The following is an 11,971-nucleotide window of genomic DNA, read 5'->3' as shown; positions in this document are numbered from 1 at the left end:
TTGCTTGCCTATTGCTCTTCGCCTTGTAACACATATTCCTCCACCTGACCCACAAAGACGACCCTGACTCCTCAAACGCAGTTACCCCCACGTTTCTCCCCACTTCCATCTCTCCCTTCTCCCCACCTGACGTCTTCCAAGGCTCAGGGTCAGACTTCAGTGACTTCATCTCCACCTTTTCCCCTGACTCTTCCCCTTTGACGGCTGTGATCTCAACCACCATCCCACCGTCTTCCACCACCACCCTCTCCAACGCCCTTTTCCCTGACCTGCCTTTTTCCCCTGACTCCTCCCCTCTCATCCCTCCATCCCCTGCGACTCCCTCCCTCTCATCCCCCACCCCCTCAGTTTCCGTCCAGACGAACGGAGTTTACACTTTCACAGGTAAAACCAGTTCCACACTTGCACTCACACAAGACGTTTAGTAATGGAGTGGAAAGATGGGGGGGAAACATTAAAGTCACTGCTTTGTTATTTTCTCCTTCAATACACAGACTGCATAGCTGTCAGGGATACTTGTTTTATATGCACACCCATGCAAACACTCCTAGAAAACACACAGTGATGGACAAAAATTGGATTTTTGTGGCTGTTTGCAGCTATTTCATGCTTTTTTTTTCTTGTTGTCCTCTTTCCTCTTATTGATATTCCCTAATCCTTAACCCCCGTACCCTCAACATGCACTCCTCATCTTTGTCCATGCATCCGCTCCTCCATCCATCCAACCCTTCATTCATCCATCATTCATCTAAATATTCAACTGTCCATCTACTCATCTTGAGAAGATGATGCACGCAACTCGACAGGTATAACTTTTTCCAGCAGTCTCATGTTTGTGTGGGTGTCTGTCGTTTTCAACCGCCTGTCTGTGCATCTATCTGTCTGTGATGCTGTCTTGTGTTTGTATGTCTGATGTACTAAACACTTAAGCAGAAAGATGAATGAAATCCCCACCCACACAGCATACAGGTGCTTTTTAATGCAGTGGGACATAACTGAAAAGCCCATCTATTTCAGTCCTTTTCATTCAAAAAGCGAAATTCACATGTAAATTAACAACACAGATGGATACGCCTTAAAGGGGACCTGTTAGGGAAAATTCACATTTTGCACTCTCATACACTTCCAAGTGCTGAAACAAAACCCAGCAGCTTTTGGCAATAAGTTAATATTTTTTGGTCTCTGGAAAATGAGTTGTTTCAAAAACCTCCCTTTTGTTGTGTCGCAATCGAAGGGTACGGCGCGGTTACCTAGCAACCCAAGCGGAGCTCCAGCACGTTTGGTCAGCTGGTTTTACTGCTGCATTCACTGTACAATGGCTGCTGGAAAAAGCAAGTATTTTGTTGTTGACTAACCATCCAGAAACCACTTGCTACATTCTTGCTGGTTGTGCAGGAGGCTCCATTTCTGCTGTTCAAAGATGTACAGTTGTATAATTGTTATTATAATTATAATTTGTTTGCAGCCATTGTCATGTGTGAGTGTTAACATTGAGTTGGGGTGTGGCAGCTGCAGCTTATTTGGATTTTAATGGCCTTGCTAAAAAAGCTGGCTGATCACAGAATATATGCATATTAATGGGCAGAAAAACCTGGTGAGGATTCTCTTGGAGTGGACTGTTGCTGGTGACAAAACAGAATAAAATGGAAATAATCTTAACAAAGATGAAAAAAACCCCCAAAAAACCAGAACATAATGTACAAGAGAAAGATGAGAAATGCCATGCTCATCAATGCAGGAGAGCTGAAGGCTGATCACCAAGTGAACATACTGTACAGCTTATGGACATGATTTTCATGAGGCCAACAACTCCTGTTTATTGGTCTATTAAAACACTGCATTATTATAACATTAACATTTTCTGAGTAACTCAATTTTGGAGTTTCATTAGCTACAAACCATAAACTTCAAAACTTATAAAAAATACTCACTTGAAATATATCAGTGTGTGTGTAATCAATCTGTGTAATATATGTGTTTCACTTTTTGAACTGAATTACAAACTTTTTGAAGATATTCTAGTTTATTGAGATGCACTGGTGCCTTCCTGTGGTTCTTGTGTTTTTGTCTGTCTGGTGTTCTGGGGAGAACTCTAGAGCAGGACAATGAATTTTTTAAAGCAGCACATACATGGACAAACCACCTCTGAACACGACAAGACGTCATACACTCGCATTTCTCTAAGACATGCCAGCCAGCATGACCTCTTAAATGGTACAAGTCATTTACACATTGTTGTACTTTCTATGTGTGGGGGTGTGTGTGTCAGTGTGGTATAGGTTGTGGTGGTGCGGGCGCTGGCTTTGAGTTGTTCTTGGGTCTTGTCTGCCTTCCTTTGATGCTGACAGCAGGATTTATTGGCTCATTCCCATTCGCGCCTCGTCAGCATGCCCCTCTCACCTCCACGCCGGCCATTCAGAGTGTGTGTTCCACTTTAAGTGTGCTTTGTCTTTTCCTTCCACTTCTCCCTCACTCGTCAAGCTTTTCCATTGTTCTGCTCTCTGTCTGGTTAGCTCTTGTCACGTCCTATACTTCTCTGAGAAATAGAAGTGCTACTCCTCCTTGCAAAGTTGGATGCTCATCACATCAGCTGGTTGTGATCTCGCTCTTTTTTTTCCCCCATCTCTGCGTTTGTCATTGCATCTTGTTACTGTAGTCACGTGGGGTCTCCAAATAACCTTTGTCTTTTTTTCTCCTTTTGTTTGGTCCTTCAAACACTCGCCTAATGGAATCCAACTTCTCCCCTTGATTTCACAAAGTGTTTTATGCTTTTTATGTCCCACACGTTGGGGAAGTGCCACTTCAGGGTTGATTTTATCTGAGTGACTTTCTTACAAACACCCAGGGTTTTATACAGCCTAAAGAGACAGGCGAAATAAATGCTGTGTCAAATTGTTTGGGCTGCAAACTGATACCTTCTCCAAGCACTAAGAGGCCAAAAAGGCTGATGCAAACAGAAATGGTGGGAATAAAACTTTAAATCTTTTGTGAATGGCATGAATGGGTGAGTAGGAGGAAAGCTGCCTTTTTCAGAAACACACAAGCAACTAGTGACTATTGATTCACAAGACTCACAAATAAAAATGATTTTTTTTCTGATCATATTAATGATAGATAATAAAATACATAGATAGTATTTACTAAAAGGTGGTCATATTTATTATTACACGTTTATTACCATTATTACTACGTTTTTTCTTTTTCTCATGGATAATTGCTCTATGTGTGTATGTTTTTGTAATGTTCACTGTTTGATAAATATATTAAACAATAAAAAAAGTCATAATTACCATGATGACCCATAATGCACCTTCATTCAAAAGGACGCACTTTGACGTGTTTTGCAGTTAAAGCAAATTGCTAAATAACAACAGATTTAGGAATAAAAATTAAGGAGAAAAAAAGGTTTTTACTTCACAGCAACTCTTTTTCTGATATACATTTAAAGCATCTTCATTAAGAGCAAAATGGAACCAAAGTCAAATGTCCTGTTTGTTTGCATAAACCTGGTGAATAAAGCTGATTATGACAACTCATACATTAACTTTTCAGAGATTAAGATGTTACTTGGTATGCATTAAATAAAAAGTAGCATTTATGATGAATTAAATCAATTTCAATCAACATATTGTATTGATTTTGAAAGTGCAACATTAAAAGCCTTGGAATAATTTGATACCAGAAACAGACAAAAGGCTGCACCACACTCTGGATATCCTGGTCATTTTAAACCCCCAACAAGTTTCTCTCTCTTTCTAAAACTTGCATAGCATAACAACTGACAACTGGGGAGATTTCACCCAACATCTGGAATTATGTTTGTTCCCGTTCACTGAAGGAAGCTGTAAGCTGCACATTTCTGTGTAAGTTAGGCACAAACAATTTATAATGGCGGGTGATGAAATTGCGACTCTCTTTCTCCTGGCTTTGTTTTTGCTTCTCTGTTTTTGTCTGGTGAAGGTTTGCCACAGTGGGTATTATATTCTGGCATATTTCTTTGCTCCCCTGTTCTTATCTTTTCTTTTTGCATTCCCTCTGTCACTCCCCCCATTATTTTCTCCCGCTCTATTTCTGCTGCCTTTCATCATCCGTCTTTCATTTCCACCAATATTCATCCACCAACCCCAATGTTTCTTTTCCTCTCTCCCATTATGATTCCTCTGCTTCTTATACATCGAGGAATACTCACTGTCTTGTCTCTTCTCTGTTTTCTTCTTATCTCCTCCAGTTGTATGGCTGCTACATACTCTTACTCTTATTTTTCCCTTCTCTCGGGTCCTAACTTCTGCTCTTCTTGTCATCCCGCCCCGCCTGACCTCCTCTGAAGACACGACAGCCATGTCGACATCTTCGGGCGTGGACCACGCTGTGATCGGAGGGGTGGTGGCTGTTATCGTCTTCATCCTGCTTTGCCTCCTCATCGTCCTCGGCAGATACCTCATCAGACACAAAGGTCAGCAGCTCTGCACAAACAAACCCGCAGACGCACTCATACATTCATGTATGAACATACAGAGAGACAAACTGGCATACATATGGATGCATGCAAAAATATGGCAAAATATCATCCCCACATACATGAATATAGAGAGACTCTGTACGCAAGGACATGCAAATGATTTTGAGTGAATTTGAAATGTAAACGATAGAAGATGATGATGGATGATTTTGAAATTCTTAAAGTTTATCACATGGCGTTACTCTGTATTTTAGGTTTTTATGTGACATTAACGTACAATAGTGTTGTGCAAGGAAGTATAACATGGTTTTCATTTTAGTTACAAATACAAACCTGACATTCTTTTGAATGCAGGCCTTTCCACATTGATACCCCTAAATATAACCCTCTACAAAGAACTAAGAACTACCTTCAGAAGTCACTTAATGAGTAATTAAATTCCACCTGTGTGTAATTAAATCTCTGCGTAAATATGTCAAGGTCAAGGTTTTAGAGGTTTGTTTGAGAACATCAGTGAGCAAACAGGAACATAACGACCAAAGAACAGAGCAGACAGGTTAGAAATAAAGAGGTGGGGAAATTTACATCAGGATTAGGTTTTAAATTAATATCACAAGATTTGAGCATCTCACTACTCAGTCCGAAAAGAGAATAGTATGACTTCTGCCCCAATGACAGGTCAGTAAAAGGCAGCATTATTTTGAGATGGAGCAAAGAAACCCATAAAAACTCTGGAGAAGCTGCAGAAGTCCAACACTGTTGGCAAAAAAAGGAATAGTTGTGTATTCTATAAATATACTTACTTAAGGAAGGTAAAAACAAAGACATTATTTAAATAAAGCAAAAAGAAGTAGAGGTAATACTGCATATTTTGATAGCAATCTAATACTGATACCATTACAGATACATATTTTTGAAATAGGGTATATCATCAAACGTCTGACTTTTAGGTGTTTTCTTGTTTTTCCTTTGAATTATTATTATTATTATATAAAACAATTCAATAGGGATCACACTAATATTAATCCAATTCTCATACCTACTTAATACCAATATGATCAGTATTTTAGATCAATCTTTGTTCCTCCAGTAGGAAGTCATGTCTGCAGGCTTCCAGAGGCCATATTGGGAAAAAGATCAGATAAAAAATGAAACTGTTTGGTTTGCAGTTGGCCCTAAAACAGGCTCCTCATCATGACACATGGTGGAGACATTATGCCATTCCTCATCAGGAACTTTGAAGCTGTTAAGAGTCAATGGAGGAAGGAGCTAAAGATAAGGCTCTTATGGAGGTTAGGGGCTACAAAAGACCCCAAAATGGAGGTGGAGGGTCAGCTTCCAGCAGACACCGACCATAAAATCAGACAACCACAGCTGTTTTCCTCTTATCTGATCTGAGCTGAGCCTGTCTAATGCATTGCTTTCTTTCAGCTTCATGATTATGCAGCATTTTGTGTTGGTCTGTTACATTAAATCCCAGTGAAAGCCATTGAAATGTGTGGATGTTACATTACAAGGCACTGTAAGGACTCTACCAAATAGGACATGGTGGGTCCTGGGCACTGTTTTAAAATCCATTATGATGGATGTGTTGCTTAAACCAGGCTGTGAGGCGCCGAGCCGACTGACGTGCAGAACCCAGATGGCTGTTTTGTGATGTCATCACAGCTCTTTAAATGAGAGGAAGCCTGCTAAATGAAATGTAAATGTATCTGGAGCTTTTGTCACAAGACATATGGTGACCTAGATAGAAATATACTGCAATCAGGAAGGAAAAAACTGACTAGTTTGGAGAAAACAGTGAGTGGTAGAGATATTATATGAGTTTTTATGACTAAAATGTTTACTTTGGTATTAGTGGGTGAAATGTCTTTACATCTGATTACCTTATTGACAGATCTGTGCAGTTTGTGCATCCTGTTCAGACCTCCTGTTTCCTACATGTTGAATCCTGTAAAAGAAGCCCCAGTGATACAAGCTGATGACAACTCATTACTGTTCATTACATGTTTTGTTTACTCAGCTTTCTTTCGCTTCAGATTTCCTCTGACTGGCAATTAATTAAGTCACAGTTATTTGGGCAAATGAATAAATCATATTGTTGTGATAGTAAAATTAATTACTCCCATCCCAGGGTGAGTTATTAACTCAGTGGTTAAAGTTTTGTGAGAACAGTAAAGTGTATTTAGTTTCTTTCTGTTGCACGTTTACTTTTTGTCCCTAAAAGAAATAACTTTTGTGCTTCTAATGGAAATCTTACAACAATTAACTGCCGCTAACTGAAGATTACAAGAATATGAAGTAAGAGCTTGAAGATTATCCAGAATATTGTGTGATTATAATCTGCTAGTAATTGTGCTAATGTCCATTTTATTTCCCAGGTCACTCTGTCTGGCTCAGTTTAAGTTCCTGTTGCTGCAGCTCCATTATTCAGCTGGGACACACAAAAGCAACCCAGAGTCTGGACTGATTATAGTTGCCTATTGGAGCTAAATTCAAATCAATATATCCTGATTAAACAGCTCAGTATTCAGTATGTATGCCTGTACTGAAAGTTTGTGTCTAAATATGTAGGTTTATTTTTGTTTAAATAATTGTAAATGCCTGCATTGTTATATTTAAGTCAAATACACTGAAATTGTGAACTTATTGCATATGCTGTAAAAGTGTGTTTCCCTAAGAAAAGCTATACAAAGCTAAGTAAACACAGTTTATGTTGCTGCATTAAATATTATACCTTATACATATATGTCCAACTCTGGCTTTAACATTAACAAGATAATATGCACTACTGTTAGAAATTACCTGTAACAACTGTTGGCAATCAAAACCAAAGTTTAGTCATTATTGCATTGTTTCGCACTAGAAGTTTACACAAAATTCAACTCCTCATTTAATATGTTTAGTTAGGGGTGCGAAGAAAATCCTAGAATTAACATATTATTTGTTGTTTTTTCTTTGTTTGCTTTTTCTTTTTCTTTTTTTTTACAAAGCCCCAACAGTCACAGTTATCAAACTTTTTGTGAAATATGTCTTTATGTAACTGAAACAATAGTTAAATATATTCGTGCTTATTATGTTGGTTAGATTTTCACATGAAGCAGATGCCCATTATTCCTCTAATGTTGGAAATGGAAAAGAGAACATCCCTTTAAAGTAAGACAGATCTGTGTCAAATTTTCATAATTTGGGAAATAGTTGTAGGAAAGACATTTGAACACATCATGTTAAAGAATGAACTTTAATATTTAAAACACCTGCAGCAGAGAAGAAAGAGAGTGAGGAAAATATCTCTAATGTCAACATGCCTGAGTCGCAGTAAACAGGGGCATCCTGCAGTCACCTGGTCTCCAATAGCAACCATTGGTCACCATTTACATGCAAACTGGATATTTGAAAACTTAAACTGGGACATCATTTGGTCTTTTAACAGGATAATGATCCCAAACAAATTACCCGATGGTTGATTGTGGCTATTGACTGTAAGCTGTAAGCTTGGTTTAGTGAACTTAAAAATTTAGTTTTTCCTCAACAGAAAGGCACTGGTGTTAGTACGCTAGGCTTAGTTTGCTGTCAAATAATCAAGAGAAAACTTTTTTTTTATCATGCAGAAACATACCAAAAATTAAAAACACCATTGCTGCATTCTGGGTTTACTGGTTTTTATGATCATTTTAGTGGTTTATATAAACATAAATAAGTAGGCGGGTTCTCCCCACATCCTTAACCAGAATGTTGAAGCAATGCCAGACCTCATTCCCAGCATCGTTACACAGTTGATCCTTTATGACTTTATCTCACAGAAAACAGCTCTGTGGTGATATTGAAATGTCGATTCTGCATATTCTGAATAACAAGTAGCTCAAAAAGATTTTGGATAGTAAATAAAAAACATCATTAACTGGTAGATTGATGTTTCTGTTGGGCTGATTATCTGTCTCCGCCGCAGTAGTTCAGACAATTAAACCACCAGAAAAGCAACGAGTCACTGAAAGCTCTCGTTGTATTTGCTTAGGAGCCACACTGGAACATGATGACACAATCTCATCTCAAACATCCCATCCTACTGGGGACCTACACTCCCAGTGGTTGACTTTTATGGCCTCTACAATCTTTCTACTCCACCCTTTTCCCCTCTGTCTCCGGCTCACTGGGTCACTCTTTTTTCTCCTTGTCCCACAGGAACGTATCTGACCCACGAGGCCAAGGGTTCCGACGACGCCCCTGACGCCGACACGGCCATCATCAACGCTGAGGGAGGTCACTCCGGAGCCGAAGAGAAGAAGGAGTACTTCATCTAGATGGGCGGGGGGACAGTGTGGTGGTGGTGGGGGGGGAGAAAGCGAGGAGGAGGAGGAAAATTTGGAGGATCCAGCTGGAGGAGAGAGGAAAGGAAAAACCTCCATTTGTTTTCACAACAGCTTCAGTTCTTTACTCTGTTGAAGGGATGTTGGCAAAGGAAGGGAGGTAAAGAACTGTGGGCGGAGCTTCAACTACCCTCTTTGCATTGATACAGGGAAGTGAGATCTTTTGCACTGACATTCGGATGAACTGAAGTTACACACACACACACACGCACACACACCCACCCCAACACACACGCACACATACATGATTCAGTTCTTGTTTTTCCGCACAGACTTGAACGCTCGTAGATGCTCAGATTAACAAAGGCGAGCTTCCTACTAACACATCCTGATCCATTATCACATCCTCACATAAGCATCCCTTTTTTCAACTGTCAGCGCAGTGAAAAAGCTAAATTGTAAACCACATTCTATCATTGTCACGACCTCTTTCCTCCTCCACAGTGCAGCCCAAAGCGGGTCTGCCCCCGTCACGTTCCTGTCCTCATTCTCTCTATCAGAACAAGGCAGAATCCCTCCTTAAACTTGCTTAGGGTAGACAAAATTATTGATTGGAAAATTTAATCTCCTTCCATCTTTTTTTTATCTTTCTATGCCATCAAACCGCTTCCTGCGGACGATCAGATTTTTCCACAACGCACCACCACAAAAACTTGCAAAAATAGCATTCCCACCTTGCGCTGCCAAGCCCAGGGCCTCCAGTATACATATATAAATATATATAAATATATAAATATAGAGTTATATAGCATTCTTTTTACTTGACAGAAAACATTCGGTGTGTTGTAAATACACTTTCTGTTCTGTTATTTCTCTGTCACTCTTCGGCGCCCTCTATCTTCTCTCATGCAGCCCGTTTCTGCGTCACAGAAACTTATATACTCAAATATAAAATAGAAAAAAAAAAAGCCTGCCTGTTTTTAATACATGCGTGATAATTCAGAGTCAAAACGATCATTATCTTTGGGCAAAAAAAGACAAACATGTAACAACCATGATGTTGCAATGAAAACTAACCTTAACTGCAAATATTTGTACAAAGAATGTTTTTCCTATTGGTTTGTTTGTGTTTTCTAAATTTGTTTTGGGATTTTCTAGGGAGATTTTGTGTTTCCTGTCAGCGTCTTGTTGTGTTACCGTCAGTGTTAAGAGTTTACAGTGTCTGCTGGTTTGTCAGTTCAAAAGCCTTTTTATTTGGGCATTTCTTTGCTTGTTTTGTTGTGCCGTGCTCTGTGGCGACAGCTTCTCCCTGCGTTGTCAAACCGAACTCTAATCGGTAGCCAAGTCTGAGTTAAACATTCAAAATGAGTTTCATAGAGTTTCTTTCTTGTCTTTCATGTAGTTTCCCTTCAAACTCAGCCTGCTGAACCTAACTTTCACCTTCAGATCGCCTTTCTTGGCAAGGCCATCTGGCTCTAAATCCACTGAGTAGGGGCTTCACTGGCTTTCTCTAAGAACCTGCCATGTTTGCTGCTCCGGGGTAGAGAAAATGCTCACAGGACCTAACAGAGCTGTCTACATGCATTATAACCAAGTTCCTGGAAAAAAGGGGGGGGGGAAGAAAATCTCTTCCCGCTATGGTTTTCTTGTGTGAGCAGGACTCATTCGCCAGCTTAGCGAAAGCTTCCCATAAACGAACGCTGCTTTATTAAGGTTGAGACTTGGCCTTGGCAGTAGCAAGCCTCACTTGGCCCAGGCATGGAAATTGATTGCAATCTAACTAAGAGGCTCTGGCTGCAGGTTGTACACATGCCAAGGCTCTGTTTGGCCAGACGAGGATTTCAGGCTGCTCTAACACTCAAGAAAGTCATTTAGGGAACCTAATGTCCTCTTCTACTTTTCTCCTTCCCCCTCCACTCGTCCATTTCTTTTCATACTTTAATCAATCAAGCTGTCTGTGTCCTGATCCACCTTCACCTTGTCTCCCCTCCTCTCGTTGCTCCTTGCTTCCTCTCCCCTCCATCTCCTTGCTTGTCTTTAGCTCATTGAGAAGCCTGTGTAAACGGAGCTGTGTGAGCTGAAAGCTCTCTGTGGTTGTGGCATGTAGGAGATGAAATCACTGGTCAGTTTTACAACCTTCACTACAAAAATAATACCAAGTATTTTTGTCTGGTTTCTAGTTCAAATATTTTAGAACACTTGAAATATGACAAGTAACATACAGATAACGTTTTAGCATAGAAGATTGTTTTAAGTAAATAATTCCTTAATATTGATTTAAAAAAATACTTTTTCCATTGACAGACTTTTTGATATATAACAAGACATTTCCATAATATAAGTAATCTGCCAGTGGAACTACTTTTCTATCATTATTAAGGAATTATTGACTTATAACAAAACGAGCTCCTACATTTTGCTTAAAATTTGTTTGTAAGTTAGTTTTGTCTTATTTCAAGTGTTCTAAGATATTTAAAAAATACATGGTAAGATTTTGTGTTTTTGCAGTATTCCTGTATTAAGTGTTTCTGCTACCTAAGAGGGTTTTGTGAGTTTTTACTGACAGAATTATTGGCTGGGATATGTTTAGCTGATGCAGATAATAGTGTTTTTGGTATTTGCAGCCATACTGTCACCTCAAAAGTACAGCGTCATGGGTTCATACCTCCTGCTGTTGGAAGTTTGCATTTTGTCCCTGCACCTGCCTGAGTTTCCTCCAGGTTCTCCTTCTGCAAGTCCAAAGACAGGATGCAGTTAGGCTGCGAGTGTGCATGAGCAAATCATCATCCCCGTTCGTCTCTTTGTGTTGGCCTTGTGACGGACCAGTGGACTTTTCCAGGGTGTGCTCTGCCTTTTCCCTGTGGCAGCTGGGATAGGCTGCATCACGGGCGTACAGTCCCTACAGCAGTGGTACCCCAGCCCTGGTCCCCAGAGTCCGCTGTCCTGAGTGTTTTGGATCAGCGGTTTTCAAACATTTTCTAATAAGCACTACCTCTGTAAATACGAATGTTGCCAAGCACCACCATGCTGGCACTTTTTTTCAGTACTGCATCCAGATTTTGACTTGACAGTTTTCATCTATTGGCTCTGGATGCTTGGATCAAGGATTTAATTATGCATTCCATTATTCGTTAGTTAACATTTTCAAATTGGAAAGATGAATACGAAGATCTTCTGTAGTTTCCAACAACCCGTACCTAAAAAT

The 11,971-nt window shown here is 39.8% G+C and overlaps 1 protein-coding gene across 3 annotated transcripts in view; it reads left to right on the top strand.

Moving 5' to 3' along the window:
- cadm3 (cell adhesion molecule 3) overlaps window positions 1–11,157 on the top strand; it is a 147,074-nt gene extending 135,917 nt beyond the window's left edge. The window contains exons 9-12 of one of the 3 annotated variants that reach the window (XM_023335976.1): window positions 58–384; window positions 786–806; window positions 4,328–4,453; window positions 8,642–11,157. In XM_023335976.1, the coding sequence (XP_023191744.1) occupies window positions 58–384; window positions 786–806; window positions 4,328–4,453; window positions 8,642–8,760 (593 nt within the window). In that variant the 3' untranslated portion in view covers window positions 8,761–11,157. The remainder of the gene's footprint in view (window positions 1–57; window positions 385–785; window positions 807–4,327; window positions 4,454–8,641) is intronic. The other 2 variants (XM_023335978.1, XM_005796560.2) reach the window with 2 other exon arrangements.
- The last annotated feature ends 814 nt before the right edge of the window (window positions 11,158–11,971 follow it).

Source organism: Xiphophorus maculatus, chromosome 6 (assembly GCF_002775205.1).
Source record: "Xiphophorus maculatus strain JP 163 A chromosome 6, X_maculatus-5.0-male, whole genome shotgun sequence".
Taxonomy (NCBI): Eukaryota; Metazoa; Chordata; class Actinopteri; order Cyprinodontiformes; family Poeciliidae; genus Xiphophorus; species Xiphophorus maculatus.
Note: the sequence above shows the minus strand (reverse complement) of the source record. Positions and strands in the feature narration are given on the sequence as shown.